General features: G+C 36.2%; 1 protein-coding gene across 1 annotated transcript in view; it reads left to right on the top strand.

Annotated features, from left to right (window-relative positions):
* The window catches only part of LOC140155883 (uncharacterized), a 50,700-nt gene extending 39,933 nt beyond the window's left edge, over positions 1-10,767 (top strand). Inside the window, 7 exon segments of the mRNA XM_072178881.1 lie at positions 496-818; positions 1,446-1,506; positions 2,941-3,080; positions 3,620-5,243; positions 5,246-6,359; positions 6,818-7,000; positions 7,670-10,767. Coding sequence (XP_072034982.1) covers positions 496-818; positions 1,446-1,506; positions 2,941-3,080; positions 3,620-5,243; positions 5,246-6,359; positions 6,818-7,000; positions 7,670-8,319 — 4,095 coding nt within the window. The 3' untranslated portion in view covers positions 8,320-10,767.
* Positions 10,768-13,790: the final 3,023 nt, after the last annotated feature.

Raw genomic sequence — 13,790 nt, 5'->3', positions numbered from 1 at the left:
GAACCTCTTAACTTTTCATGAATGATATACGGAATATACACTTTTTGGGAAAGGAAAAGAGTTCAATAATCTAAATATAAACACGGATTTGGTATTTTTACCTTAAATTTAGTTTTGACACAATATAAAAATATACATCTTAAAGTTTCGTCACGCTGTGTGCATTTGTTTTAACCTAAAAACTCCATTCTACTGGGACAATTTTTTTTTCTTTTGTTTTTTGGATATCTGCCTTATTGTTTAAAATATTGACCAAATGCTGCAAAAATGACTTTTTTACCCATCTCAAAATGTATGTTTTTGAATGTCGTGGGTGAATAATTGAGAAATTAAGAAGTTACGCCTGCCTTATGCTCACATAAACTTACAAATAGCATAATATAATAGTCGCATAATGTACAAAGCTGCCTCGACTACATTATATATTATGAGTGTTACCTAAATGTAGAAGTAGTACCCTTACATTTGTTGACTGTTTGATTTCTTCCCAACCAGATTCGTACTAGACTAGAAGAAGTTGTTGGCAATGAATTGAAGGAATTCAAAGGATTCATTGATGAACAGATGATCATTATCTTACGACAAATGGACTCACCTTCCAAAATATTAGACTTCCTATATTTGGGTTCTGAGTGGAATGCTGGCAATCTTGGTGAACTAGAATATAATGGAATTGGGTACATCTTGAATGTTACAAAAGAAATAGATAACTTCTTTCCGGGGCGTTTCAATTACCACAACATCCGACTTTATGACGTGGAAACTTCCGATTTACTCAAGCACTGGGAGGACACACACCGATTTATATCCAAAGCCAAGTAAGTGAACCAAGTTGTGTAATCGCAGGGACTATTTGGGTAGTTCACAGCATCTTGTGAATGGTAGTGAACTTTGGCAAAAATTGCATTGATCATTTCATAGCAAGTATGCAGAAGAATTCAAATATCACTGATACACTTTTGTGGGTTATGTTGTAAAGAGGGCTGAAACAACAACAATTTTGTAAAATGTACATAACTCATTTACAACAATAAATCAAGCAAGTTTTCAAAGTATATGATATGTAGAATGATTTTTTGCAATACATTAATGTGTTATTTTTCAATAATATATTGATTTAGGTAATGAAAATCAATTTTGTTGGCTGCTTCGTCCAACAATACCTAGTCTACCCTTAGCTGATACATATTGGGTCTAAAATGCAAAACCTTCTTATCTTACTGTAAACTTTTTAATTACCTGATCTAAAAAGTAGCATTGAGCATTCATTTCCAACTGTGTATTGAAATGTTGATCTTAGCAATGTACTGCATTGAACCAGCCTGCATCCATACCTGATCAATAAATGTATGATTGACAAATGAACATGGATAGTAATTATCTTAATTTTAAGTGTTGATTCAAATTGTTCTATAATGTTATTCCAACTTTGCCTATTTCTACAGAGAAGCTGGATCCAAAGCACTTGTACACTGCAAAATGGGCATAAGCAGGTCAGCAGCTACAGTAAGTTCAAACATATTTTATATTTAAACATTTTCTTGGGAACAGGTCACCAGAACCAATGGAAGAGCATGACACAGGTTTGGATACTCGCCTCTACATGTAGAGCAAGAGGTCCCACTTTCAGTGCCAGGTGATGGCAATCTATTGGCTTGGGGAAACCTATACACATTATAAATTCAGGCTTAAGCTCTCCCCAGGCCTAAGGAGGAAAATACCACAAGAACACTTCGGCCTTTGGGGGGTGTTAAGCAAGGTCCCACTTTCTATACCAAGTGATTGGCTTGTGGTAAAGTCTTAATCTAATTGGTAACATCTGCACATTATAATTCAGGCTTAAGCTCTCCCCAGGCATAAGGGGGAGAATACCACACTTCAGCTTAGGGAGTGGATGTTAAGTAAGGTCCCACATTCAATGTCAAGTGATGGCAACCTGCAGGGGCATTGGCTTGGGAAAAGTTTGAAGCTAATTAATGGTAACATCTATATATTCAGGTTTTTCAGGTTTCAGCTCTCCCTGTGCATAATGGGAAGTGAACCACATGAGTGATTCAGCCTCTATAGGAGACATAAAGTAATTGTTCCTGTGTAGAGAGACCTGTACCTTTCAATATAGATTGCAGTCAGTTTTAATAAGAGTAGGGTGTTAATCCCTGATGTCCCAATCCGTCCTGGTGCTGTTTGGATATTCATAAATCTAAGCACAGACATGATCTGTATCATTAGGGTAGCAGTTATGAAGAAAGCGATCTGATTCCAATATTCACCATAAATAGCTTTGATACTGAGTGATTGAATACAGAAATATGTTTTCAATTCAATTTTTCTTCCTTTTACTGTTGAATATATTATCCATGGTATGATAAGTTATGATTATACAAATATTACATGCCTATGAGTGTGATAGTACAAAATATATCATGAGGTCAAATTTTGACTTTTCTATTTCAGAAAAGTCAAAATAGATCAGTCAAAATTTGACCAAATGATATATTTTTACTATTACACGAACATTGGTATGTAATATTTGTTTTATATCATGATATCAAATGGTTTCTTTTCATGCCATGTGATAGTAAAAACTATCACATGGCTAAAGTCACTGTAATCATGATATAATAAAGTATATATGTGACAATGGATCATTGAAGCTGAAACCACACAATAGAGGTTATCCACTTCACTCATATGTGACTTCTAACCAAAGGCGCTGGTTCCCGTAGTATTCCTCATTCAAACCAATTCAATGCACGACCTAAGAGTTACCTGCATGACTTTGGCGGGCTATTTTGAAACAGCCATGGTTGCACATGCAGGTACTTCTTTTGAAAGTCCTAAACAAGGTATAGCAGTCGCTGATAGGATATGCAGCTTATAGAACACAGATAACCTCTATACCCAATTGGGTAATATATTGTCTCCTTGTTTCTTGGACAGGTAATTGCATTTCTTATGAAAGAAAACAGATGGACCTTAGAAGAGGCATTAAAATTTGTGAAAGACAAACGGAAAGTTATCAACCCTAATCGTGGATTTAGAAGACAACTGGAAGAATATCAAGGGATTCTAGATGCTAGGTAAGTCTGTACCTCCTCTGTCTATGTTACGAAAGTCTGCTGCTGTTATATTAATACCCCCATTAGCCATATTTGAGGTGTTACATCAGTAAATAAAATTGATTATGGGAATGTGCATGCTCTGTTTGTGTGCTTTTGTAAACATAATATAATGGACACACTCATGAAATTGCAGTGTAACAGTGGGCAATGAGCAAGCCTACATCAACACACTGCTTAATCCTAATATCAAACTTTTGCTGGATGGTGTCAATAGATCGTAAATAGCATAAAAATGCAATATGAACAACATCTACAGTTGGGGTGTAGGATCCGTCCATGATCAACAGGCAAAACTGAAAAGTAAGGCCAATAAAAATGTGTGTTCATGGACAGACTGGTGAAACTCAAAGTGTCAATTTCTGAAGTGTCTGCGTTTACTAGTGTTAACACGTATGTGTGAGAAAGGTCAAAGATTACCAATATGATGATACATTGCATAATTGTCATCCTTGTATAGTATTTAATCCTTACATTTTATGTGTTCTTATTGTTCACAGTAACCAGAGACACAATAAGCTATGGAGAAGTAAATCAGAAAGCTCCCTTAGTACAACCAGTTCAGCTGACAGTAACATTCATATGACAGACATTCACTTTACTGACTTAAATCCTGCTGATTTACAACCATCTATATCTGAGGAGCAGCCAATGTCACCGACACTTGACCCAAGAAGACGGTCATGGTCTCCAAATGATAACACTGCTGAGGCGTTGTTTGGAACCAGTCCCGAGGATCCATCAAGGTCGGCTATATCATCGCCCATTTATCTTGATTCTCCGACAGCACACTATGCAGGTGCAGATTTTGAAGTTGGAGAAGAAGATTCCGACGATGAGGATGAAGACTGGCAAGAAATCAAGATTGTAGTCCCTGAAGTGCCTACTAGTCCTACTAAAATGGCTGCTAGTCAGTTTCCACCTAAAGGATCAGTTACCCAGAGGATACTCAGTATAGAAGGTGTAACAACAAGTGAATCAAATGAAGAAGGTATCAAAGATGGAGATGATGAAACACTTCACATGGAAGCAGAAGAAACTGTCATGATTCCAGCAGAAGACCCTGGAAAGTTTCTTATTGAAGGTGCTATTACAGGGGAGTCTACTGAAGATGATATTGCTGATGTTACAACTGATGAGCCTGCTCAGGAAATGAGTGCAAGTGGGCAACTTGCAGATCAAGAATTTGTAGATCCAAGTGATGAAAAAGAACCAGAAGTGGAAGGTGCAACAGCTGCTTTTGAAAGGATTACTGATGCTAATGAGGATGGTAGAAAAACTCCTGTAAACTATCCTTTGTTTCTACCGCTTGCTCCAATAGATGGTAGATACATGTTTCCTGCAGATGTAGATGTTGAAAGTGTGACATCAAGTGTTGCAGTTACTGTTGATGATAATGATGACTATATAGAAATGGCTAACTTGGAAGATGATGATGAGGTTGGTGAAGATGATAGTGGTAATGCTACACCACCAGCACCAGAGCAAGCAGAGGCAGACAGGGTACTGCTAAGTCCAGAAGAAATGGATGTGTTTTTCACTCCAGATGAAGGTGTTCCGCCAGTACTAGAAGTGCAATCAACATTACAAGAACAGGAAGAAGCTTCAGGGACTGAAGAGTGTAAGGATGTTACCTGTGAAAAACAACTTGCAGAAGATTTGCCATCTAAAATGGATGGAGGGGACGTGGAAGAAAAAGACGATGGAGAAATAAATGAGTCTCAAGCTTCACAAGAAATGTCCTTGGATATGTCACAAAGTGAACTGAATACCAATAACAATAGCTCAAATGAAAATTCACCAAGAAGAGAACCAGTTGCCTCAAGCAGCCCCAGTACCAAAGATTTATTAATCCAATCAACCATCAAAGCAACTCTTTCGCCACTTGAAAAACGAAACCTATCAATCCTCTCAACTCCAGATTCTCCAGAATCAGATGGTTATAGAACTGCATCATCTGACACAGCAGAAACACCAAGTCCTAGTTCCTACGACAAGGATTATCCAAAGGGATCAGTACGATCCAGGGCTCGGTGTTATGAAACGCATAATTTAGCGGTGATGCAGATGACCTCTCCAGCGCAGAAAAATCCAAATCCAAGTCACAATCTTACCAAACCCAAATCAGTGGGGAATCGGAAGACTTATCAAAATCTGAATCCAAATTGACCCAAGATAGTTTAGATGATACTCCAGAAAAACAAAGCATTCCATTTAAAGAAGCAGGTTCTGTACAAAAACAGAAGAAAGACATTGAAAAAAGGCTTAAATCTGAATCGGAAAGTGAGAGCAGTCCTCCAATGATTCGGTCTTCAAAAGTGTCTCAAGACTGCAGTGAAGCCAAAGTTTTTAGTAAGGCCGAATCAAGTCCTCCACCAATTTCTGAAACTGAAAAACCTTTTGTGATACCATCTTCACAATCTCTTGGAACAAAAGGCATGGTTAGTTCAACCCAACCAAAGATCTCGGAAGACAATGATACATCCAAAGTTCAAAGTAATGTGGAATCAAGTCCTTTTCCCTCTGATAGTTCAGGTATACACTTTGCATCACCATCTTTGCAAGCCCTTGAGAAAGGCATTGTGAAAAAGTTAACCCAACAACTTCTCTCTAGTGACACAACTATGACCAAAGAAACATTAGAAACTGCACAAGTAGTAACCTCATTAGCAAGTATTAGTAGTAGTGGTAACAATGACTTACAAGTAACTCCAAATAGTGACAAAAATCAGGGTAAATCTCAACCAGTAGAAAGAAAGGACACACCAGATAATGACAGAGAGAATAGAGAAAAGTCAGAAACTTTAAAAGAGGAAACAAATGAAACTTCTGCAAATACTAGTAAGGAATTAGAACCAGAGCTGGCATCTGGTGGAGTGGAACTTGAAAACACTGAAGATGAAGCATCATATTCTAGATTTGGAGATGAAAAAATACCACTGGAACCTGGTTTAGTGAAGCGTCATACCAAGGATTATGAGGAAAGAAGCAGTGTTGAAAAGTTAAAAGAAGAAGTTGAAATGATGGAAAAGACAACATGTCCAACTTCAGTGGAGTCAAAAGCTATTACATCATCCGAGATGAGTGGTGCAAGTGGAGGAGAAGAGGAGGAGGTGCAAGAAGAGGAGGAGGAAGTGAGTGCTGCAGCAGCTTATCCAGATGAGGGCAGCTCATGGCGTGTTGGTGATGTGAGAAGGCACAAGAAGGTGTTTGAAGATATGAAAGGTGCTGATGGAACAAGTAAGTGTAAAGTAAATGTATTGTTAGAATATCTGGAATAATTTAACTTACTAAATTGCTACACCTTTTATTTTAGTAAGAAGAGAACTTTCTGGTTCAGGTATGGGTCATATTTGATGGAATGAGTCTAATTATTGAGTATTTTGGAGCTTGCGATATGACATAATCAGTATCAAAAGTGATTTGCATTAATGTAGAACTCAATAATAATTGTAAAGATTCATGTATCCAACCATAATAGATCACATACATTTTTTTTAAAGTAAATTTCTTGCACTTTAGGAACTTGCACAGTATCTTTGAAATGAGAATGCAAAAAACCCATTATGCAATGTGTTTTCGAGAACATACTTCTTCGATATGAATACATAATAGAAAACTGAAGAAAGAAATGGAGTTTCCATTTCGTTACACTAAATGTGTTGCTTGTACACCCTTCTCCTATTTCTCACATACAGCTTTATTAGATACCGGTAAGCCTTCCACAGTCAAGATGAGCCAGGATAGTTGGGAAGGCAAGTTGACACCAGAAGAACTGGAAAACATCAAAGAATTGGGGAAGATTGTGCTGGGAAGAGGCGGGGACTCGTCTGAGGAAGAAGTAGGTGAAGAGGAACTTCAAACATTGGAAGATGAAACAGGTTTGTACCGGTGTAATTTTAGTGTAGTGCCCAAAAGTGAACAACAACGTAACGCAGCACATCAACAATATTATGTCGCTGAACATGTTGAAGTCGCCAAAGGTAATCTGGGGTCAAATTAGTAAAATTGTTGAATTTTTAGAAAAACATTTCATGGCAAATGCAACTTGTAGCTACCAAGATCTGTAGGTCAAGAACTACCATGTTGTCCCCCACACTGTTACATTGTTGAACTGGGCTTTTCTGTGATGAGTCTCTCTGGAGAGAGATCGGGGGACACCATTAATCCACTCTATCATCAAAAGGGAAACTTTTGTGTCACAATATTGCACATATTTAAAATAAGCTAATTTAGATATTGAGACTGATATTCCATTACTCCACTGTACAACCAAAGTGATGCGTTGTTAAGGTATTGTGATGAGTTGTGGTGCTGCATTGTTTTGGGTCACAAATTTGCATAATTACGTATATATATCCACTCCACTGCCTAAGCACACGGTTTTAATTGACTTTAAATTAGCAGATTTGAACATGATATGGTTCTGAGATACATAGTTCCTAAATGTGTATGTACCACATAATTTTTGTTGAGAAGATTTAGTGGATGATTCAAGCTTATTCTTATTTTTAATGATCAAAATATTGTCATTCTTGTTTTTTTTACAGATGAACCATCTGGGGACCAAGAAGAAGAAGGCAAGTTAATCAATGTCAATGAGAGAATCCGTAAACTAGAAATGGGCATTGACAAACCTAGGCCAATGCATGTTGACCTCAAAAGATCCTCATCAATTGCTAGAATGTCTAACGAAAAATGTTCACCATCATCTGCACGTCGTCGGTATGAGAGAAGAAAAGTCATTATTCGATCCAAATCTGGTGATGGTGAAACAGCGTCCTCTTTGAGCATTAATCAGGATACTATCAAAGAGGCAGATCGCGAGAGTTCGACAAGTAGTATCGAAAGAGAAGATATTCTTACAAGGGAGTCATCTCAGGAATCTCACCAAGAACTTTCAGGACTAGAACGACAGAGGAGTAAAAGTGAAGGTGAACATTTGAAAAAGACAAGTTATAAAGAAACGTTTGAAGAGTCAACACAGGACGCTGCCATAAACCGGGTACTTAATCAAGCGCATCAAGCATTACTTAGTAAACCAATACCAGACACAGCCTCTGGTGGTGCAGTAGCACAAGTAACAAAACAAGAATACGGAAAACCGGGGTCCAGTCGTAAGCGTAACCATGGTAACTCACATCCACTAGCTAAACTTAAGGTGCAGTCTCGTAATCATCCTTTCTACAGTACAATGTGATTGAATCATTATTTTTCTTGTTTTGTTATAAAGTGTTTTTCGTATTGGTGACTTTGTCAAAAAATATGCAAAAAGTACTGTGCTAGCGTGAATTCAAAGTGTTCAAGGTTATTCAATACCTGTCTCTAAGCTTGCAATGTTGGTTATGTGATTGTTGCAATGAGTGATGTGTTGATTGATACAGGTATCAAAAGTGTTGAGAGAATGAGGACAACTTTGCAGGCCTCAAAGTGCTTCTATGATCTAATACAGTAATACATGGCATCAATGTATGACATTTAAAATCAATTTCACTGTGCACCCCAAACGGAATGTGTTTCTGGTTTATGTAGTTTAAATAACACCAACATTCTTTATACCAATCAATTAGTTGACCATACCACAAACACATATTTTCTGTCGCCACCATGGTTACAGCAGTATTTATTTGACATTTTCCAGATTTTTACCTGGCTCTTTAAGACAGAGCTCTTTCACAAACTAACATTTCATTTTCAAGATTGCATATTTATCAACTCAGTTGTTCTCAAAAAAGACAACTACTACTTCAAGTCAAGCAGTTTTGTGTTCAGAAGAATGAAACAATTCCCAAAGTTTTTTGTCTATGCACAAATACAATCTATATATAACTTAAAATTACCTTGCAAAGCATGAACAATTTAAAACACATACAACATGTATCAAAATGATTGGTACCCATCAGTTTTTGGTGTTTATTGACAAGCCTACTTCTTCAATATGCAACATTGGACCCTCTTCAAATGTCCAGGATTTATAGTTTTATGAATGTATCTAACATGATCTATAAATAAGGTAGCTTCTATGTTGCATTTTGCTGTGGTGGTCTTGTCCATAATCACTGGAAGCAAATGGGTACCAATCATTTTGATACAGTCTGTATGGTACTGTGAATCAGGTTGGTTTAGTGGCAACTTGTCTGTGAATTGACACAGGCACACTGTTCTAGATGAAATTTTTCTCGTTCATGTGTATGTAACTTTGATCATCTACCATGAAAGGCCATATATCTGGAACTCATTATACACCTTGTACCAACAAACTAGTCTGAGATAAAGATGATTCAAGTTGGAAATTACAAAGAAAAGAAAACAGAAATTACGCAAGGAGTTTCTGGATCTTTGGAAACAATATTTTGAAAGGAAGTGATGGCATTTTAAGGTTAGTAACTATTTTAAAATGTTGTGGTTTGGTAATATCAAATATCATAAATATATGTTTGTAGGTCCTGTGGTTCTTGAGTTTTGTTGTAAAGAGGGCTGAAACAACATCACCTTTGTAAAAGGTACATAACTCATAAACAATAAATCAAGCAAGTTTTCAAAGTATATGATTTGTAGAATGAACTTTTGCAAAACATCAAGATGTTATTTTTCAATGATATATTGATCTAAATAATGAAAATTTTGTTTTGGTTGCTTTGACCAACAATACCTCATCTACCCTTAAAGCTTAATTTATTGTCTTTCTAGTAATGATTCCATGTCAAAATTTAAAGTGCAAGTACCTTTCAGTGCTACTGGCATGGACTAAAGAGGTTATAAACTACAAACAGTCAAAGTCTCAGCATCACCTGATAATGAGGGCCGAATGTTCCATGAAATGCGACAGGCGAAACTTACGCACATATCATGTACTTTTACGGTCTTTTGCATAAACGCGAACACACAGAACGCTTTTTCGCGTATATGCGAAGGCACGCAACATTGGTGTTATTGTTAGAAACGCACAATCGAATGATCGGCCCTCATGAATATGCGAGAATTCATAGCATACAATGCACAGGGACTTTGACTGTTGGAAAATAGTCTGTATTAGTCTGGCTACTGGTCACATGAATTACTGACATTCTGTTTGAAATATTTTGGATTTTAAATTGGATCTGACATTTTCAAACTCAAATTGTTTACGTTCATCAAATTGTTTACATTATTCACAAAAGTGAAGGGTCAGAAAGTTCTAAATATCTGAATGTACTGATGTATAATTGATAGTGTATTTCTATTGTTTGATTATCAATATCTGTATACTTTAACCCAATAGACTAGAGAGGCAGTAGTAATAAATAACCTATATAATAAGGTATATTCCTTAACAAATTTAGTAAATGATAGCTAATTACAAAAATATCTAGCACCCATCACATGAAATGAAGCCTGGACCTGCAGGTTTCTTCTAATCCATTGTGTGGATTAATGATGTGATCAAGTAAGATGATCCATTTGTCTGTGTAAGAGATTAGACTAGAAGAGACTCAGAATGCATTGTGTGTAATTCCACCATGTTCAAATGTCACGCATGGAGACTTATATGTAGTGTACCTCCGGCATTTTTACGGCAAAAGCCCAAAATCAAATAATAATTGGAATCTCTAAGCTTGTTGCGCATCACAAAGTATCGGCATAACATATTACAGGCAGAATGCACACAAGCATGATCAACACTCAAACATGGCAGAGTCTAATCTCTTTGAGTAGGATCTTTATAATTTCAAAATATTAATTTCTTGAGGACCATAAATCCAGTGTCATTGATGTTAACAATAGATTGCAGGCCTGTTAATTGGGCATGAATATTAATTTGAAATTGGTATTGGATGCCAAGTAACTCGCCTATTTGGCTTTCTCAAGATAGTGATGTCAGCACTCTCTCGCAGTTCGCACATGTTTGGTTGTGTATGTCAACATGCCAGTTCTTTTGAGTCATAAGGCACACAATTTAACACTGTGGCAGGCACTAAAAGCAGGCACTGATATCGCTGCCAAGAGGAATCTAAATGGACCATATAGCTTGATCACATCACATTTGGTATTCATTTCAATTTCTATTACCCCACGACCCATTATTCAAAATCGCGACTGTGATTTGTTGAAACGTCACGTGAGAGACCATTATTCTGCAATAATGGGTCAAGCGCCGTAACACATTCTAAACACAGCATTACGCTTGGTTACGCGATGCAATATTTCCGCGATCGGCGCTGTCACTTACGCTGACGCGCTCCACCTTGAAGTAAACAACTTAAAAAAAAAAAAAAAAAAAATGATATTTTCTCTTTAAATCGCACTATTTTCTGGTAATAGAATAGAAATAAAGGGTGCGCATTATCCTTTACGCAAATAATGTGTCCTCGGCAGTAAAAGCGTTTAAATAATGGGATCGGCTGCCACCCATTATTTACGTTTTACTGCCTCGACACATTATTTGCGTAAAGGATAATGAATTACCCTTTATTTCTTAATTAAAGGTTTGGATTTAGCTGGGTTGTCTATTTGTTGTAAATTTTGCACTTATGTGAATATATGCATCAAGCAGCTCAAGAGTTATACCTTGTTCAACTTATAAGTGGCAAAAATTATTCAGTTTTTACTGTGCACATCATTATAAAGTCGCAACTTCATGCATTACTCAAAGCGCACTTATAGTTTGTTCAGCTTTTAATTGGCAAAAAATGTATTTGATTTTTGTTATTGCACATGTCAATTATGTCCTTACTTATAATTTACATATGCAAGCACCAGTCACACATTATGCAATGTGCGACTAGCTTAAGTGCTGCACCCATGTGCGTGCATGCCGTTCTCTATATATAATATATATATAATTATTTAGTAGATCCATTAAATTAGAGTTCTGGAACAAACCGTTTTTATTTTCTGGGAATTTAATCCACAGATTTATTCACGATATTTCATTTTTTCGCCAAATATAAGCTGAACAAACTAGAGAATAGGTGCTGCGTTGAACTGCATGCATGCCATTCTATATCTATCCACGATGTTAAGAGTCTTACCATTTATAAGTTGAACAAAGTATAAATAATATAGTACAAAGATTTTAGAAGCCATGTACAAGAAGCAAATATTACAAGTAATATGTACAGTACTCGATGGTTTACTGATTATTTGATATTCAACTTATGCAATTATTATTTTATATTTCATTAAGCTGCAAATATTTTGTGTTACTCTTATTCTCAGCAGTATACCGCTAGACACAGGCCTATGTAATGCTGTTGTTGATCCATTTCATTTCATTTGTTTCAAATAAACTTTTTGAAGGATTAAAAGGTTAAAGTCATTATAATCAATTTAAGTAACTGGAAATGCTACAATTTCAGAGAAGTTGTTGAAGATGCTGTCATCAATTGTACCAAAAACGAGTGTTTTATTCATGATTTCTGCTGCATTCATGTGCTCTAGATTTGATATGTTATTCTTGGATTTGTGTTGTTCTTTTACAATAATGACTTTTGGAAGGAGAATTTCTAAATTGATGAGTTCAATGTTTGTGAAGGTATGTCAAGCATGATGTCTGATATTTCTGCCTAGCTCGGTTGGATTTTTTGTTGCTGGCGACAAACAATTCAGCCAGCTACTACAGGTAGATCATTTATCTATCAAACTGCTCTAAAACAAAAGTGGATGTAAATGTATGTGATGCCATTAAAAAAACTGTTAGGAGTATTTCTTTTTGGCTGCACTTGGATTACTGACATCTGGCTTGCTTACCTTTTTTCTGGAAATGTTTTGTCATAATAGTTTGTGAAGGTATGCCAAGCATGATGTCTGATATTTCTGCCTAGTGCATTTAAAAGTTGGGAACACATTTGCCTGTGTAATAATCCTGGGTGCCTGCATGATTTAGATCTGTACTCCCAAATCATGCGGTATAGGTAATGTGATAGATCTTTTGTATTTTCTAATGATGATTATTTTGTTGGTGGTTATTTTTTATTAACCTAAATTTATTTAAATCTTTTGATGGCAAAAGAATGTATCTCTTTATTCACTTTTTTCTGGACTTTATGTGCCAAAAAATGATGAGCATTTGTACTTTTCTTTCTCTTACTGTCATATTGTGAAATGTCAAATGCCAGAGGTGTTCAATATGTTAGTAAAATATTTTACCTAATGACCCCATGTTGACATTGGCTAAATAAGCTTTTTTTTTGCATGGAAGGGTACTATAATTGAAGACCGAATTAAAAAGACTAGTTTGTGTATGACGTCCTGTCAACCAGATCAAAAATGCAGTACTACGCAGGTAAGCAAGTCGCAACCAATCACGCTGCGTTGTTGCCCTGACGTCAGACGCAAACTAGTCTTTTTAATACGGTTTTCAATTACTATATGATTCATGACATTTCTTGTCCACCATTTTATTGAATGGTGGTACCTGTTCCTTGTTTTCAGAACTTTTCCGATCTTGATTTGAAATGGTCTATTATTTGCAATAGGTACACCATGTAATTGAGTAGAAACTGTTATCACAACCAATATCAAAAGGAATTATGACACAAAGAAAGTAATAGTGACTGTCTTTTGCCATCAAAAGAGGAATATGTCTATAGTGCTATAACAGAAGATATGTAGATATTATATGAACAGAATACTTCATAAGCATACCAAGATATTTTATTTATATATAAATTTCATTTCAATTAATATTTA

This window comes from Amphiura filiformis, chromosome 6, assembly GCF_039555335.1.
Source record: "Amphiura filiformis chromosome 6, Afil_fr2py, whole genome shotgun sequence".
NCBI classification, from domain to species: Eukaryota; Metazoa; Echinodermata; class Ophiuroidea; order Amphilepidida; family Amphiuridae; genus Amphiura; species Amphiura filiformis.
The sequence above is the reverse complement of the archived record's forward strand: the minus strand, read 5'-3'. Positions and strand labels throughout refer to the sequence as shown.